The 16,141-nt window shown below is 40.3% G+C and overlaps 1 protein-coding gene across 1 annotated transcript in view; it reads right to left on the bottom strand.

Moving 5' to 3' along the window:
* MTPN (myotrophin) overlaps positions 1 to 10,078 on the bottom strand; it is a 36,220-nt gene extending 26,142 nt beyond the window's left edge. The window contains exon 1 of the mRNA XM_051784775.1: positions 9,901 to 10,078. Within this exon, the coding sequence (XP_051640735.1) occupies positions 9,901 to 9,972 (72 nt within the window). The 5' untranslated portion in view covers positions 9,973 to 10,078. The remainder of the gene's footprint in view (positions 1 to 9,900) is intronic.
* Between the last annotated feature and the right edge of the window lie 6,063 nt (positions 10,079 to 16,141).

The following is a 16,141-nucleotide window of genomic DNA, read 5'->3' as shown; positions in this document are numbered from 1 at the left end:
TTTTTTCTCCAGAAGTAATTGGCCAGACACCATGTTTTACCACTGCTGTATTTTGGGTGACCTGATTTGGATAATACCTGCTCTAAGGGTATACTGAGCAGAAAATATTCCAGCTCACATGGGTGCCAGATGATGGCTAAAGAGGAGACATCAACCACACTTAAACCAGAAATCAGAGGAGGTCTCAGCAATCCAGTACGATACCATCAGCAGACTGACAACAGATGACACTATCGAAAAATCTGCAAAACACCTGTTCCTACAGTTTCACATAAAGTCAAGTTTAACATGTCAGACATCGCCCCAAAATTTAACCAGCTGAGCAAAGAACAACGGCCCTTAACATGAAATCTGCACCGAGCTGCTAAATTCAAACACTTTCTGTAAGAGCCCCACATCGACATCAGTATTAAACTCCTCAGCACAGGTTTGTCCAAAGAATGCACAGGAAGTGGGTGTTTTCCTTCAAGGCAAACAGTCGGCGCCAGCTACTGGGTTTCAGTTTCAATAGATGCCAGCTTGATATTTTGAATTCTCAGCACGATCTAAAGACACAGTAATTAAAAAACCCCCCTCAACAATAATAAATATGAGTTCTCAAAGTTAAGGTTGTACTCTCTCAGGGAGATATGAGAGAATAAACAGGAAGATGAGTCTATCTCCCAAAGATTACTGCTTTAGTTACAAAAATACTGAATTTAAATGCTTTAATTGGGGCTTAGAATCATAGGCAGGAATTATTTCTCTAGAATCTGAACAAAGGATATGTCCAAGGCAAAATCAAGTGTTCTGTCAAGTCCAAAGTAATGAAGCTTCGCTTCTAAAAAGGTTTTCCTATAAGAGGTATTATTTTCCTGTGCACATTGTTTACATTTTCTTCATGCAGCAATGCATAAAAAGATATGAAATATCAAAAGTAGCACTAATGAGTTCTAGAAGATTTGTGCCTTAAGTTTTGTTGACATGCTGAAGTAGTTGATGACTGGAATCATGCAAAAACAAGACAAAGAAGCAAAAACTTTGATCAGAAAAGCTATTTTTATATCCATAAAATAAATGCTGCTTTCTAAGCAATACATATTTTAAAAGGATGCATTAGCATTGACAGAATGGCTCCCTAAACCAATTATATACACTTGAAATATTCAGCTTCCCTGTAATATTTTCATTAAAACTTACAAATATTCATATTGCACTTTTAAATTTTAAATAATCCATCTACAAAAGTTAAGCTATGGTCTCCAGATTTCACCAGGAATTACTGCTGAAAATGATTTTAGTAAATACAGTCTACTAACTTATCACAGGAATTGAACTACAGACTTTCATGTTATAATCTAATTAGAGGAACATCCTTTGAAATTAAATATATTTACTGTTGCTATGTCCAAGATAAATTTAAATAACAGACAATTCCTGCTTTGTCACAAGCCAAATTCGAGTTTTTTAAACGATGCTAAATATTCACCATTTTAGCCAAGGAAGACTCAATAGTATTACTGAAGTTATTAAGAAGTCAGCAATCCAAAACATAAAAATTATCCAAAATGCCTCACTTGAATACAAAGGATTCTGTGATTTTTTTTGTTATTATTGTTTTGTTTTTTTTGCATACACAGAAATGCAGAGCTCACCTCACAGGAACTTTCCTGACCTGTCTTTTTTATTTAAGGATTCTAAACCTTCTCCTTCCGATTGCATTACATGAATCAAGTACTGAAAGTATTTTTGAACAAGTATAAAAATACTTTTTAAACATTTATTGCCTAAGGCATTTGCATTCATAGCATAATTAACAAATCAGTTTAAAAGAGAGATGCTGATGGTAATTGCCCTATGGACAGCTCTCTCTATTGTCTCAAATGGCCTTCCAGCTCATCTTTCCTGCTTGAAGTTTATCACTAATTTATAGGTCACAAGTGTGTTCAAAAACAAGTTCATAAATTAACGGAGTTTGGGAAATGAAAGTGTCAGTCTTTCAATAATAATTATCAAGACTTGATCTTGGCTCATAAGAAACTTGGAGCACACAATTTTGTTTTAAAAACTGACTCCATAATTAGATATGCTTTAGAACATTCTCTGAACTTTGGCTGGAAGTATGACAGGGAAATCTCCAGAATACCTTTCTAGTGGTGTTTTGGTCTGTTCAGCTTATTAGCCACGGCATGCAATTACTCCATTTGATTTTCAAAGTGCAGCTAAAGGCTAACTCAAATGATTTCACTATTTCCCTTCTGGGCTGAAACCAGGGAGGAAGGCAGTAATATAGAGAAGACAAAACTGCAGACCGTCCTTCAATTCTTGGTGCAGCAAGAAAGACACAAAAATTCTTTCTTTGGAGAAAGGCAATAACCCTTGGCATATTATGTATCTGTACTGAGCTACAGATTTACACTGCATACAAAATAGTAATAAAGACTGTAAAAACGGGCAAAGTGCTAAAAGCACCAAAACCCAAGTCCTCCAGGCTACTTCAAAGCCACAGTTGTGTGCATTACGAGTTTTCAAGACCATATTTTTCTTTCCCTTCCTGCTCTCCCTCATCAGGATTTCAACTGCTTTCAGGATAACATCAAGTTATTTGCTATTCTTGTCTTTATTAAAAAGAGAGAAAAAACCCCGCCACAAAACACACACAAGTATTCTCCAGTCAAAGAGGGAATTAAGACAAGAAATGTAGCTTGTTCAGCAGGACTTATTAAATACTGATTGCCTTCCAAGTAAAGAGAGCAACACTATAGATACTAGTCCCTTAAACATTTAAAGGAAACTATTGTTTCCCTCCCCATCTCTGGCCTGAGATTGTTGAATTTGCCATCACTGGTCACAATCAACATAGGATTTAACATCAGTCTGCTGTAAAAAGAATCCAATATCATATCCAGTATCCAAAAAAAGGTTTCAAATTCATTTTAATATCAGCTGTGCTGATTTGTACCTATCCCTCCTTATAACGAGCTAAAGCAGAGAAACATCTAATTGTTTAAAACTGCTGAAAGTGCAACTTTTAAGAAAAACAATTGTTGTATAACCAACTGGTCAGTTATTGGCACTCATTAATTCCAGCTAATGCTTTTGTCCTAGTAAGATCTGTCTACACATATGATAACTGCCTCTTTCCACAGAATTGTACTGGCTGGTAAATTCAACATTCATTTTGCTATGGGGGATAAAAAATTAACTTAACACAAACCTTTAACTTGGGAAGTGTGCAAATTAGGTACAAAGAAGTAATTTTGTTCACATTTTTGTCTGGATGCATATTCGGAAGTTCAAACAAGCATAAATCCAAAGCCATAAAAAAAATCTGCTAAACTCAGCTGAGGATGCACATAAAAATGTGTATGTGACAAGCAATACAACTGTATACATCCCCTGGTTTTCTGTATCTTTCCTAAATTTTCTCTTCTGACCTTTGACTGGCCTTAGAAATTCTTGAACATGAGAACCCTCAATTCTGAGTCCACTATGTTCTCGTTGCACTTAAGTACAATATTTGACTTTCAAGTCCTGATATCTTAACAACTAACCACACAGTCCTTCAGAGTAAGCATATGGAAGTTGTTTGGTCTATTTTAACTATCCAAAGGAATCCTTATTTATGCATTTTGACATTGCTTCAAGATTCATTCATTCACTATGAATTCACTTACGTGTCCTGCATGACTCACCAATCCCACAGTACCCAAGTCAACATTCAATGCACAATCTTCACAACCAACACAACTTTTCATATTCCAAATGAATACAGATACAAACCACTGTAGAACTGTTCTCCTGGACTTTTAGAAAGCCTAGCCCATCATCTGGAGGCCCTCCTGTTGAAGTCAAAATTAACTAACTGAATTGGAAGAAAAGAGTTAGGCTTGAAAAGCAAGAATTTATTAAAGATAAAACTGATGCAAGAAGGAAAACTGTGGTTAGAATAAGGGAGGGCAGGAAGAAAAGCAGTATTAGAAGTAAATATTTTCCTCGCACTCTTGCATTCTCTGCTTATTACTCAGAACCTATTCCTAACTTTGACTGTCATACTTACAAATGCACGTGCTGTATATTACAAACTAGACAAAACAGGATATATTCACTATAGAGATAAAATTTGCTTTCAATTTAGGGAATGAAATATATTAGCACATCAACAAAAAATAAAATTGAAGCTCCATGTTTTATTAAAATCTGATTTTAATAACTCTCTCTAGTTATTGCAGCAAACACCAACTAGACACAGGACAAGTCAGTATAATAAGAACAGCCCAAACAGAAACAAATAAGGAAGTACTTGACTTGGTATTTTTAAACATAAAAAAGTCACACGTGAGTCACTTAGACAACATGTTAAAGCCACCAAGAGTTTCAGAGCACAGAAACCAACTCGATGAACAAAATCATCATAGCCCTGACAACAACATCTCAGAAAGAAAATACTACATTTAGCAGTTACAGATTCATCATCAATTCAATGATCACAGCTGAGGTGAGCTCCACATACACTGCAGACTAAAATGGCTTAAGAATTAGTTATATCTTTACCTTCACAAAATGGACAGATTTGAGAATCCTGGGTTGTTCACTCAGCCAGTGAGTCACAGGTTTGCAGGTAAGTTTGTTACTCCATGCTGTTCCTATTAACTACTTGAAGAACTGATGCACAAACTGTTAATATTTGTGAGCAATTCTTTGCCATGTCCTCAGACTCTTTCAGATCAGACTGGGGAAATTAATAAGCCATCCTGAAAAGGTGTTTTTTAACAACCTCAATAATTTTATTGTACACACTACTAAAAAGCAGTGGCTGTGCTGTGTTTTTCTAGCACATTTGTGGGGTTTTAGTTATGAATAAATCTACCATGAATATAGAACCTGCTAACAGCAGGTTACAGTAGCAACCAAGTGTCTTGTCCCATAAAAGAAAGATTTAGGTCATCATGTTCAAATTTACAAAATGTAAATTGAACACCAAGTTTAATTAGAACTAAGTAGTAAAAAAACCTGTATCTTTAGCAATCACACTCCAGCAGATTCAACAGCAAGAGTCTGGAAAGCAGAAAATAACAGAAGGCCTAGAATCTCCAGATAAAGACAAACCCACATAGTACAAGTACTGGCATAACACTGAGGAGTTACAATACAGAGACATCCAAGAGGCTCCACAGGGAATAAACTCAGTCAGCAGTTCCCAGGTCAGGTCCCTGATATGCCCCTGGACAAACTACTGAGGCATAGATACCCTGCACTGTAATCCAGACAGGCTTTCAGGCTGTCACTTAAGAGCAAGAAATCTGTTGCCCAACCAGAAGCAACTCAGGTATCAATGTAGCAATAATAATAAAGTGCACTTCAGCATTCAACATAATGAGACAAGGTGAATTTCCACGTATCCATGGTATGCTTACTCTGTAACTCAAGTAACCCACCCATACATACTAACCATGGAAGCGTTCGTTTTCATTTAGTTTGTAACTGAAGGTGGAAAAGTCTTTTGAATGGACACTCAAAAGAACAGAGGTTGCCTCACAAAAGTTAAAAGATACTTATTTCTCCATGTTAATCTCTCTTCTCTCAGACATATTTAAGTATACCCCAGACTGCTCCTTCTGTTTCAAAAAGGTATTTCTAAACAATGTTTTTACTTTAGTCTCTCTAGTTAGTTTTGCAGTAAAGGTTTCTGCATTTCTCAAGATGTATTCAAACTTCATTACATCCCAAAGAACTGCAAGACTGTTTTTCAGTAGCACAGTTTTGTCATGAATGCATAGGTGGTTGCTGTTTTCAAGCGGAGTTCTTGGAGGTCCTCTAGGCATTTGGGTTGGGTTGGTTTGTTATTTAAAAAAACAAGACTCTATAACAGAAATGCCTACTAGGCCAGTAGTACAGCATATACATACTTATTAAAAACATCCATTTCACAGGCTACCACCACTTCAACATCCCAGTCCCCTCAGCAGTAAAAGCCTGGTGCTTCCAGTTTGGTTGGCTGTCCTATCTTCTTATGGTATTAGGTTAGTTGATTTACCAAACATAACTGTAAGCAGTGGTAGGGGATTAAAGCAGCTCATGAAGTGAAGGAGTTCTCAGTTAAGCTACGGGAGATGAAATTACTTTAGAACAAACATTTATTGAAGACTCTTTGCTACAAATCTAAGTTTATCTCGCCAAAAACTTTGTGCCTGGTGAATGAACAGAAATTGTACTCAGCCCGAACAATCTGCTGCTGACTGGAAATGCCACATGCACGTGCTCATAGAGAAGTCTTTTTGAGCAACTGTACAGTTTATCTAATTCCAGTGGGGAAAAGGCTAAAGAAAAGGAAAGAGCAAACACCATTCATGTTAAGGAATTCCATAGGCTTAACATAACCTGCTCTTCTTTTAACTAATACTTTTTAACCCCTTCCCTACCTTGAGAGAAAGAAATCTCTCTAATCTGCGTGGGTCTTCCTCGCCTATGAAACTGCATATTTGATTAACCTGTTCCGATGAAAGCTTCTGCTTTCTTGAGGAATTTTAAAAATTTGAGTGGATGTACGTGGGAAGGGTGCAGAATTCCTTCAATCCCTTAGATTCCTGCGAAGACACCTCTGAAGCCAACATATGCTGGCTATATTCAGGAGGACACCAAAGAGAGCAAACAGTAAAAACTACTTTTTCATCTAGTCATCATAAAAATAGCTGACACCGTACTTTACTGGCAGAACACACTAGCAACAATACTTCAGGAGAAATTAACATTTACCATAAAGAAAAAGTTGACACTGCTACAAGTTGAGAAATGTAGATGCTAATAAGATGTTTCTCACAAAAAAGAAAGAAGTCTTAGAAGATTATTCAAACTATAAAAATAATCTTTCATATTTTTATCAAGTAGAAGCCAAAAATGTCTTCCGAATGCACAGACTGGTAGCACTAATATCTCTTTTGCTAAGCAACAAAGCAGTATCATTTGGCACTTGTCTGTTCACTGCCACCCCTCAGAACTACTGTTTCTGTGAAACATTTTTTTCTGAAGTATCTTCAGGAGAATGCAAGATCTCTTTACATAGAAATATATAAAAAGCAAACAGAGACTCTTGCTTCTGTTACTGCATCCTTTCTTTGTCCAGGAACTGTTGAAGTGGCAGAAACATTCTTTACTTAAAGAGGATAAGCCATGTCATTGAAAAGAAAGGTTTCCATATTATACTTTAAGTTTCACCTGCTGTTCGAATTAAAGTCTGAGAACCAGTAAGATGCTTTCCTCTTGGTACCTAGTAACCAAACATCATATGAAAAAAAAAGAGATACTTCTGTCCAAAGACAGAACCTCCACAGCTTATTATGCACAAGTGAAGAAAAGTCATGACTGATTGAGTTCAACTCTTACAGTCCCATTTACACTATTATTTTTAAAGTGCTCAGGTTCATCTTAGTATTTCAAGCCTTGCCATTCAGATATGAAACAAATTCAGAGATCAAACCTTTCATGTGGTAATTGGCAGCAAAGTTGCAAGATTATAGTTAAAAGCTGTATTGTTTCCAATCACATAATGAGGAAACAAGGCTAGAACAAGAAACAAAACAAACGAGAAGTTGGGAAACAAAAGTTTCAGGAAGATAGACAAGAGAAATTTTTATGAAGATGCAGACTGTAAGATATATGACTGCCTCCCCCATTACAGGGAGAGGAAATTTCTGCTACTGCAAAGTTTATATAAGTAAAATTCCTGAACATTAAATCATACTTAGAACAGGAAAGCAGCAGGGAGCAGAAGCCATGTAACTGATAAGGAATAAAGTCAAAGAAGAACATGCAGCACAGAACAGATACTTTTCTGAGAACTGTAACTACCAAAGCATGATTTGCCCTCACATACTTCATTAATTTTGGAACCAAGAATGTGAAGTTCCAACTGAGGTTTCTCCTACATTTGGAGGATTTATAGAGTGCTCTGCCCCTCCTTGACGTACATTTCCTCTTGTGCAGTAAAACATAAGCTCATTCTTGTGTTCTTCTCTTCCCTGATGGTACCTCTCTTTATTTCATTTAGTTTCACAAAACCCACCTACCTGCACCCCTTTTACAAAAAATTAGCCAAAAAAATTAACAAACCATTAGGATGGAAGAGTCAAAACTTGCTCAAATAAGCTTTGTTTCCACAGGAAACCAGCCTAACAGTTTACTAGCCCACAATCTGTCAAGAAAACAGAAAGGACTGAGAACATTTGACTTCTTGTGTTATTGTCAAGTAGGATGTTTAACAACTGACAATAGAAAACACATTTGCATGTGGGAGAAAAGTGTGAATAAGATAGATCACAAACAAAAAAAGTTCCCATAGTTTATTCACCTTCTACATTAGAAGCAGATCCAAAACGTAAGATTGTTCAAGAATTGCAGGTTTCCTTTACTCTAAAAATCTAACCACCATCAGTATCTCTCTTTCTGCCTCATTAGTGCAGTTAGATGATGCCCTTCAGCCTCTTTACTACAGCACCATCCAGGCTGGCTCAAGCCTCTTTCAGTAGCAGATGGAACCAAGTATTTGACTTTGCACTGAAGCAGATGAAGAGTGATCACATAAATCCATTTGCTAAGAGTTGCAGTGCCACTCAGTAAGAGTGGGAATATATATAAAAAAAAAGCTTTCTAATTAGTACTGCAGTGATATTGTAGATATAAACTGAATCAAGATGGCTACTGCCAAACCTTTTGCCTCAGCAACAGATACAAAAGGATCCAATAATTATTAGTGTGCAGTGAATTTTCTAGATACGCAAAGAATTCCTTTAAAAGCTGTAGGAAGAATTCAAATCTGCTGCTGACAGACTCTGTAAGTCCCCAAATCTGAGAAGAAATTAGACACATCAATGTGTTATCCAACGTTAGTAGAGAAGACATTGTACGCAACTTTTAACAAGCAGCTGAAGTGGGATAATTTCATTACTCCCAGTTATTACCTCCAGCCCTTTATAGACAGCATGTGAGTGTACAGCCACTTTGATGCAAAGTCCAGTAGCTTAGCTGAAACTGTCAGAGAAGACTATTCAAGCTAAGCTGCTGGACTTTGTACCAAAGCAGCTGGAAGTACTTGCACACATTTCTCTTTGCCAGAAGCCCTTCAAGTTTTAAAGTTGACAACTGGAGTAGAAAGAACTTAAATCATCCCAGCAAGTTGTGTCAGCATGTGTCAAGTTCCCAAAGACAATCATTAACCTGTTCAGAGATCTAATTACAGCTAAATTACATGTAAACCTCTGCTCTGATGTAACAGTTTCCAGACAATATTCCTGAACAGTAAGGATCCACCGAAGAAGAATCTTGCCCTTACACACACATACTTTTCCTACAAACCTCATGGACAACCACGAGGCCAACGAGGACAGAAGCCAGCCTCCAAACACTGCTGTGTACCTGAAGGCTTTTCACCCATTGCCCAGGTGTCCACTGCTCCCGCGGCACTCACCCTAACTAGATATCAAAACAATTCGCAGAAGGTTAATGAATTAAGCCCCAACACACCCGGTAGCTTAACATCACCCTATTAAGGATGAGCCCTGAGGCACAGGGAGGAAGGATAACCAAACCGAGGCCACAAATACACACGAGATCAGCGGGACAGGACCAGGATATTGCCTGTCAATCCATTTAAGTTCCACGTAGTAACACAGAACAACTCCGGCAGGACGCGGGAGGGCCGGCCGGGGCAGCGGGAGAAACCCAGGAAGGAGGAAGCCCAGGAAGCGAGAGGCCCCGGGGAGGGGGAGGGGACCCCCGGCCCCGCACAGAGCTCACCGAGCCCGGGCGGGCCAAGGCTCCCGCCGCCCCGGCCCCCACCCCCGGGGGGCTGCGCGCACATCCCTCCCCCCGCATCCCCCGAGGCAGCGCCGCCTCGCCCACCCCGGACCCGCCGCCTCCGCCTACCTTGGCCACGTAGTCCTTCACCTCGTCCAGGTCGCCGTTCTTGAGGGCCCACATGAACTCCTTGTCGGACATCGCGGCCGTGCGGGTTCTGGGGCGGGCGGGGCGCTCGCGGGGCCGGCGGCAGCTCGCGGGGACGGCGCGCGGGCGGCGGCGCGAGCCCCTCCCCGGCGGCCGGGCGGGGCGGGGCGGGGCGGGGCGGGGCCGGGGCGCGCGGGCGGCGCGGGAGAGGCGCGCAGGAGAGGCGCGCGGGAAAAAGGGCGCGTGGGGCGGGGCTGGGCCGGGCGCGCGCGAGGATAGCGCGGGAAAAGGTGCCGCCGGGGCGAACAGCTGCTTCGCTCGCTCGCGCGCACGGCGCTTCCGCTTCCGGTTCTCGTCCCGGCCCCCGCTCCGCTCCGGCCCCGACACCCACGCGGGAGCGCGGCGCGCGCGGCGCAGGGCGCATGCGCAGCGTGAGCGTCCCCTCGTTCCCCGAGATACCGCGGGGGGGGTGGTGTGTGTGAGAGGGATGTGCATGCGCCCTCAGCTCCCGCCGCCCCGCCCCGGCAGTCGCGCCCCGGTGCGGAGTTGCCATGGAGACGCGGCCTGGCCGGGCACCGCCGCTATCTCGGTCCTGCGGGGCTCGGCCGGGCCCTCAGGGGCCGCTGGCTCGTGCCGCCAAACCGGCTGAGGAGCCCCGTGTTTAAGTATCTGTGCCCGCTGAGCGAACAGCTAAATAGCTGTTCTGCAAGCCCCGAGGCGCTGAGCGCGCCGTGGGTAATTATCGTAATGCTGCCAAAACAGGAGCTGGGGAGACATGAAAGTTGAGATGCGGTCGTTAATTAATATGTTGGGGCTCGGCGGTTGCATCTGAAGCCGCATGTTTTGCGTATGGAACAGGCGGCCTGTTGTGTGAGTTGTGCTTGTCTGCTGCTCTTCCTGACCCCCCCCGGTAAAGAGCATCCCCAGCATCCCTGCAGCTGGAGCTGCTCTGGGGCGACTGCACCCCGTCTGAACCACACAGCCATGCAACCGGTTTGGTTGGAAAACATCTCTGAGATCAGCCAGACCAACCTTTGACTGAATGCCACCGTGTCAACTAGACCATGGCACCAAGTGCCGCGTCCAGGCTTTCCTTAAACACCTCCAGGGGCGGTGACTGGAGACAATATGAAAATGTTCAGGCACTGTACAGACACTGTACATTTTCACACATCTCTTCTTAGTGCGATGGAGATGGCACGCTGTCATACAGCCAGAAAAAAAATTTGTTAGGTGGAGTGGTGGTGCCACACAGCTTGTGATTTTTCCATGCTTTCTTTGTCTTTCTAAACTGCAGAAATGTTAAATGTGTAGGGCTTTACAGGTTTGTTTTTGTCAGGGCTGGAAAGGTGTTTAATTGAAATAACTGGAATGTTACTTGCAAAGAAATAAAAATCTATAAAGGTTCAAATAGGATTGATTACTGATCTCACTTATAAACAGAGAAGTTTTGAAACACGATTTCATTCTTGTTCCATTTCTTAATATCACTTTTGAAAAAGAAGACCAAAAAAGTGAGAAAGACAAACTGTCAAATGCCCTTCCATGGTTTTGTAAATGCTCCCAGTTCACGCATAGTATGAATTTTTCACTGATTACTTTTCAGTCTGCAGAAAGAATATACAAGTTTGAATTTTTTTGATAACTGAAATCCAACTTCTGCCTTTTTTTTTTGGAAGAGCAAATAATCCCGAGTTAATAAGTCTGGTGAAAACACATTTAAAGTTCTGTATACTGACTTAGATACTTGGACACTTCTGTTGGCTTATTTGCACTCACCAACCTGTGAATCCAGTCTTTCAGTTTTGCCAACAACCTGCCTATGTTATCCTTACTCCTATCTTATCACTGAAGCACTTCATGCTTTCCACTTTCCTTACAAGTTCTGTTGCCCAAAGTACTTGGTTTAGCCGGACATTTCTCCATTTCTGCCTGATACCTGCCTTTTCTAGAAGTACCTCGTCACTTAGATTCAAGCCCAAATTCTAAATGGCTTTTGTCAGCTTGGTGACCAACACTGGATCTCTCAGGCAGGCATCCAGAAATAAAAACCCATGCCTGATACCATTTTCTAACTGTGGGATGCTGTCACACATGCCATAAAAGCTTCATGCACCACCTTAGCCCTCTTGTACTCTTTTTTGAGCTTAGGTCCATCTGTTTGCATGTAAGGACTGTGGTTCTTTGGCATATTAATCAGAAAAAAATGTGAAAGAGATTCAGTGAATAAACAGTTAGCAAAGTAGTTTCTTAAATAGATTTTTTTTTTCTCAAAGCACTATCAAGTTACAGATATTTGAAAAAGAAATGCAGTAATAAATATACGAAGTCTGTGGGAGCTGGGTTTGATTATAATTTTTAAACTAGGAACTTCTTTCACCCATCCCTCTGCTTGCCTTGTGCCTTGTAAACAGCAGTAGAACCACTTTCTGTTTGTGCAGAGGGTCTCCTCTTTGTGCTGTCTTTAACCACACTAACCAAAGCACTGGGCCAGCTGCAGTTTCATTGACTGGAGAGTTAATTAATTGTTGAGGGGGAATCCTAATTGTTAGCCATGGAGTACACTGGCTTCTTGGATATACACCTTCACCTGATGACGTTCCCTGTTTCAAAGGACTATTTTAGTCTATCAACAAAAGCCTCAGCACAATATGTAAGTCATGCTCCACGAGAGTTACAGTGTGAAGGAGACCCTTGAACAAAGTGCTGTTTGTATTTGGGTAGAGGCTGGCAAGAAGAAACATTATGCTGGTCAGCATAGCATAATTTCTCATGTTCTCTATGAACCTTTGTTTTCTGATTAAAAAGCGGTTCTTACTATTCTGTATATTCTAGAAAATTTGTGAAGGGACAGGAGGTGCATTGCCCCATCATTTGAATGGCTGAAGGAGACAGGGAGAGATAATGAGCACCCCAGCACAGGAAGGACATGGACCTGTTGGAGCAAGTGCAGAGAAGGGCCACCAAGATTATCAGATAGATGGAGCATCTCCCCTGTGAGGAAAGGCTGAGAGAGTCGGGATTGTTCAGCCTAGAAAAGAGAAGGCTTCGGGGTGACCTAATTGTGGCCTTCCAGTACTGGAAAGGAGCCTACAAGAAAAATGGAGAGAGACTATTTACAAGAGCTTGTAGTGACAGGACAAGGGGGAATGATTTTAAACTGAAAGCGGGTGGGTTTAGATTAGATATTAGGAAAAAATTCTTTACTGTGAGCATGGTGAGGCACTGGCAGAGGTTGCCCAGAGAAGTTATGGATCCCCCATCACTGCAAGTGTCAAGGACACATTGAATGGGGCTCTGACCGACCTGGTGTAGTGAAAGGTATCCATGTCCATGGCACAGAGCTTGGAACTAGTCTCTTCTAACACAAACCATTCTATGATTCTGTGAATCTATGATAATGAGTTAAAGTGTAGGAAGATTGCTAGACCAATGAACTGTGTCTTTTCTAGCCCAGTTATTCCCTTTGAGATAAAATTCAACTCTCTGCTTGCTGGTTAAGCCCTGCTTTGAAGTTCTATGTAATTGCTAAAGTGTCCCAGTCTGTTTCAATAAATAAATTTTAATTCATTGTTACATTTGGTTATGGAGTGTTATTATTCTATAATGCATATGCTTGTATAAATCATGAATGCAGTACACAAACAGTCTAGAATACACGACAACCTAATTAATTTAGCTATTCAAACAAAAAATAAAAATCAAAACTGAAAACTGAAGTGCAAACAAAACATAAAAAAATGAGAAAGAGACTTGAATATGTACTGGTACCATTGCTATTTTTATTTAAAAACATATTTGATCTCATTATATTCCCTTTGTGTGATGCTGAACAATCCATATACTACAGCTGTTAGTTCAGCAACAATAACCAAGCAATAATATAAAATATCATCATACAGAACTCAGTCTATTGAGGAGAAAATAATAAATAGATAGCAGCCTAGATAAAGTTATGGAACTCACACAAGAGATCTAGGAACGACAGGTGAAAATTGGACAATTGATTTTCTTTCTTTTTATTAGTTGGTTGTGTTTATACTGAAGGAAAAGGGAGTGTAAAGGAAAAGGAAACAAGTTATTTTTTCTCTCCCAAAGTCAAGCAAGGCTTGCAGGCAGGGAAACTCAACAGTTATTGGTCCTTGTTCGTGAATCCCAATGAGCCTGGACCTTGGAAAGTAATGCAGTAACTTGGGGGCCAGCCTTTGGTAGTGAGGAAGGACGTCATACTGTGGAAATGTGTCTTCCCATGGACTGGAAATGCCTTTTCCTTGGACACTGTTCAGTAAACACAATTAGCAATTGCTAAACAAGGGGCTGGCTCTGAAAACTAAAGCAAGGAGTGATTCAGTGCTGACAAATACTTGCAGCAGAATCAGAAGGTGAATAATAGTTTGGAAATTTGACCCATAATAAATAATCAGGCTGGGCTTATTTATTAACACAGAGTACAAATCTCCTTTTGGCTGTAGGCTGTCTTTCTTTCACTATTATTTGTGGATGCCTGTAGGTTCTTATAGCTTTCTTTGTTTATTTTACATTTAAGTATTTCACCTTCTTTTATTTACAAGCGTGTGGGTATAAGTCATTCATACATTCTCCATGACTAAACTAAATTAATATCATTGTGCCTTCGCACGAGAGAAGATACCTTTTATTTTTATAACCTTATTTCTCTTTTCAGGAGCAGTTAATAGGAAATGTAAGTTCAAGAAATTATCTTTTGATAATCTCAGGTATTTCTCTTAATCAAAATCATAAAGTTCTAGAAACACAGAATAATTTAGGTTGGAAGGAACCTCTGCAGATCACTTGATCTAATTCCCTGCTCAATCAGGGCTAATTTAAATGAAGTTGCTTAGAGCAACCAGTCAAGTTCTGAATATCTCAAAGTGTGATGAAACCACAACTTTTTCTGACAACTTGTTCTGATAGTTAAACAAAACAAACAAAAAAATCCTTCTACCTAATAAAAATTTCACTGCTGTAACTTTATATTTGTTACCTATTATCCTATACCTACCTCTTCAAGAAGAATCTGGCTCTATCTTCTCTCTGGATTCTCAGGAGATAGTTGAAGACAGAGTAAGATCTTAAGATCTCCCTACCTTAACCTTGTCATCTCCGGTCTGAACAAGCCAATTTCTTTGAGGATTTTGTCATACGTCATATGTTTAGGGCATCTTATCACATGTATTTTGGTCATCTTCCAATGGACTAAATCCAGTATGCCAGTGTCTTTTTTACCCTGAGAAGTGAAAAACTGGAAGCAGTATTTCATCTGCAGCCTCACAAGGGGTGACTAAAACAGATCAATCCCTTGTTACTGATTTTCCTTTGAAGGCTGAAATTGCGTTGAAGAAAACTTTGCAATGAAGGGTTAAACATCAGAGCATTTAACCATGTCATGCTGCCAGTGAGCGTCAGCTGTCTCGTTTCCAAAGCAAGGGGCTGTTCTGTGTAGTTGAGCATCACAAGCAGGAGAACTTAGCCCAAAGTTTTGCTGATGGTGCAGAGGCTGAATAGGTTGCAGTATGGTTTTTTTTCACAACTGTATGGGCTTTGCACTGCTGACAAAGGTGAAATCTTTTGCTAGTAAGCAAACGACAGTTGGGTGCATTAGGGACTGATACTGACAAAGAGGAAGCATAAGCAACATCATTTCCCTCACAGTACTCATTGTTAAAGCAATAAACAACTGACTACTAAAAATGATACCAATGTGATTTTTTAGCTAATTGAAAAGAAATTGTTATTGCGCTTTCTCAGCTGCATAGAGGTAATTCTGAATTATAATACCACGGGCGAATTTCTAGGATTTTACAAAGAGTTAGAAACCTGAAATTGCCTGACTCTTTAGGGAAGAATTGCAGATAGCAAAATTCTGCCTTTTGTAGAAATGAGAGTCATTGAGGAAAAAAAACCCCAAAATATCTATGGATGCATTTTTACCCTGATTCAGAAAATGTTTCTGTGTGAAAGTTGCATTTGGAAAGTGAGTGTAAATTGGTGTAATTTATATGTTGGATTAAGGAAGGATTGGAGAAGTTGCATAATACTAGAAGTAGAACAAACAAACAAAAAATGTCTAAAAGGTTCAAGAAAGCTACCTCTGAATCTTCTGCTTGTTAGATCTGTGATTTTCCATCCATGGACTATGTACTTCAGGATGTGTTACGGTTTTCTTACCCTTCTAAGCTGAGAATTTCCCGAGAGCCCCTTT

Source organism: Manacus candei, unplaced genomic scaffold (genome assembly GCF_025592945.1).
Source record: "Manacus candei isolate 608988 ecotype Guabito, Panama unplaced genomic scaffold, ASM2559294v1 h1tg000018l, whole genome shotgun sequence".
NCBI classification, from domain to species: domain Eukaryota; kingdom Metazoa; phylum Chordata; class Aves; order Passeriformes; family Pipridae; genus Manacus; species Manacus candei.
This window is presented reverse-complemented; position numbering and strand designations above follow the sequence as displayed.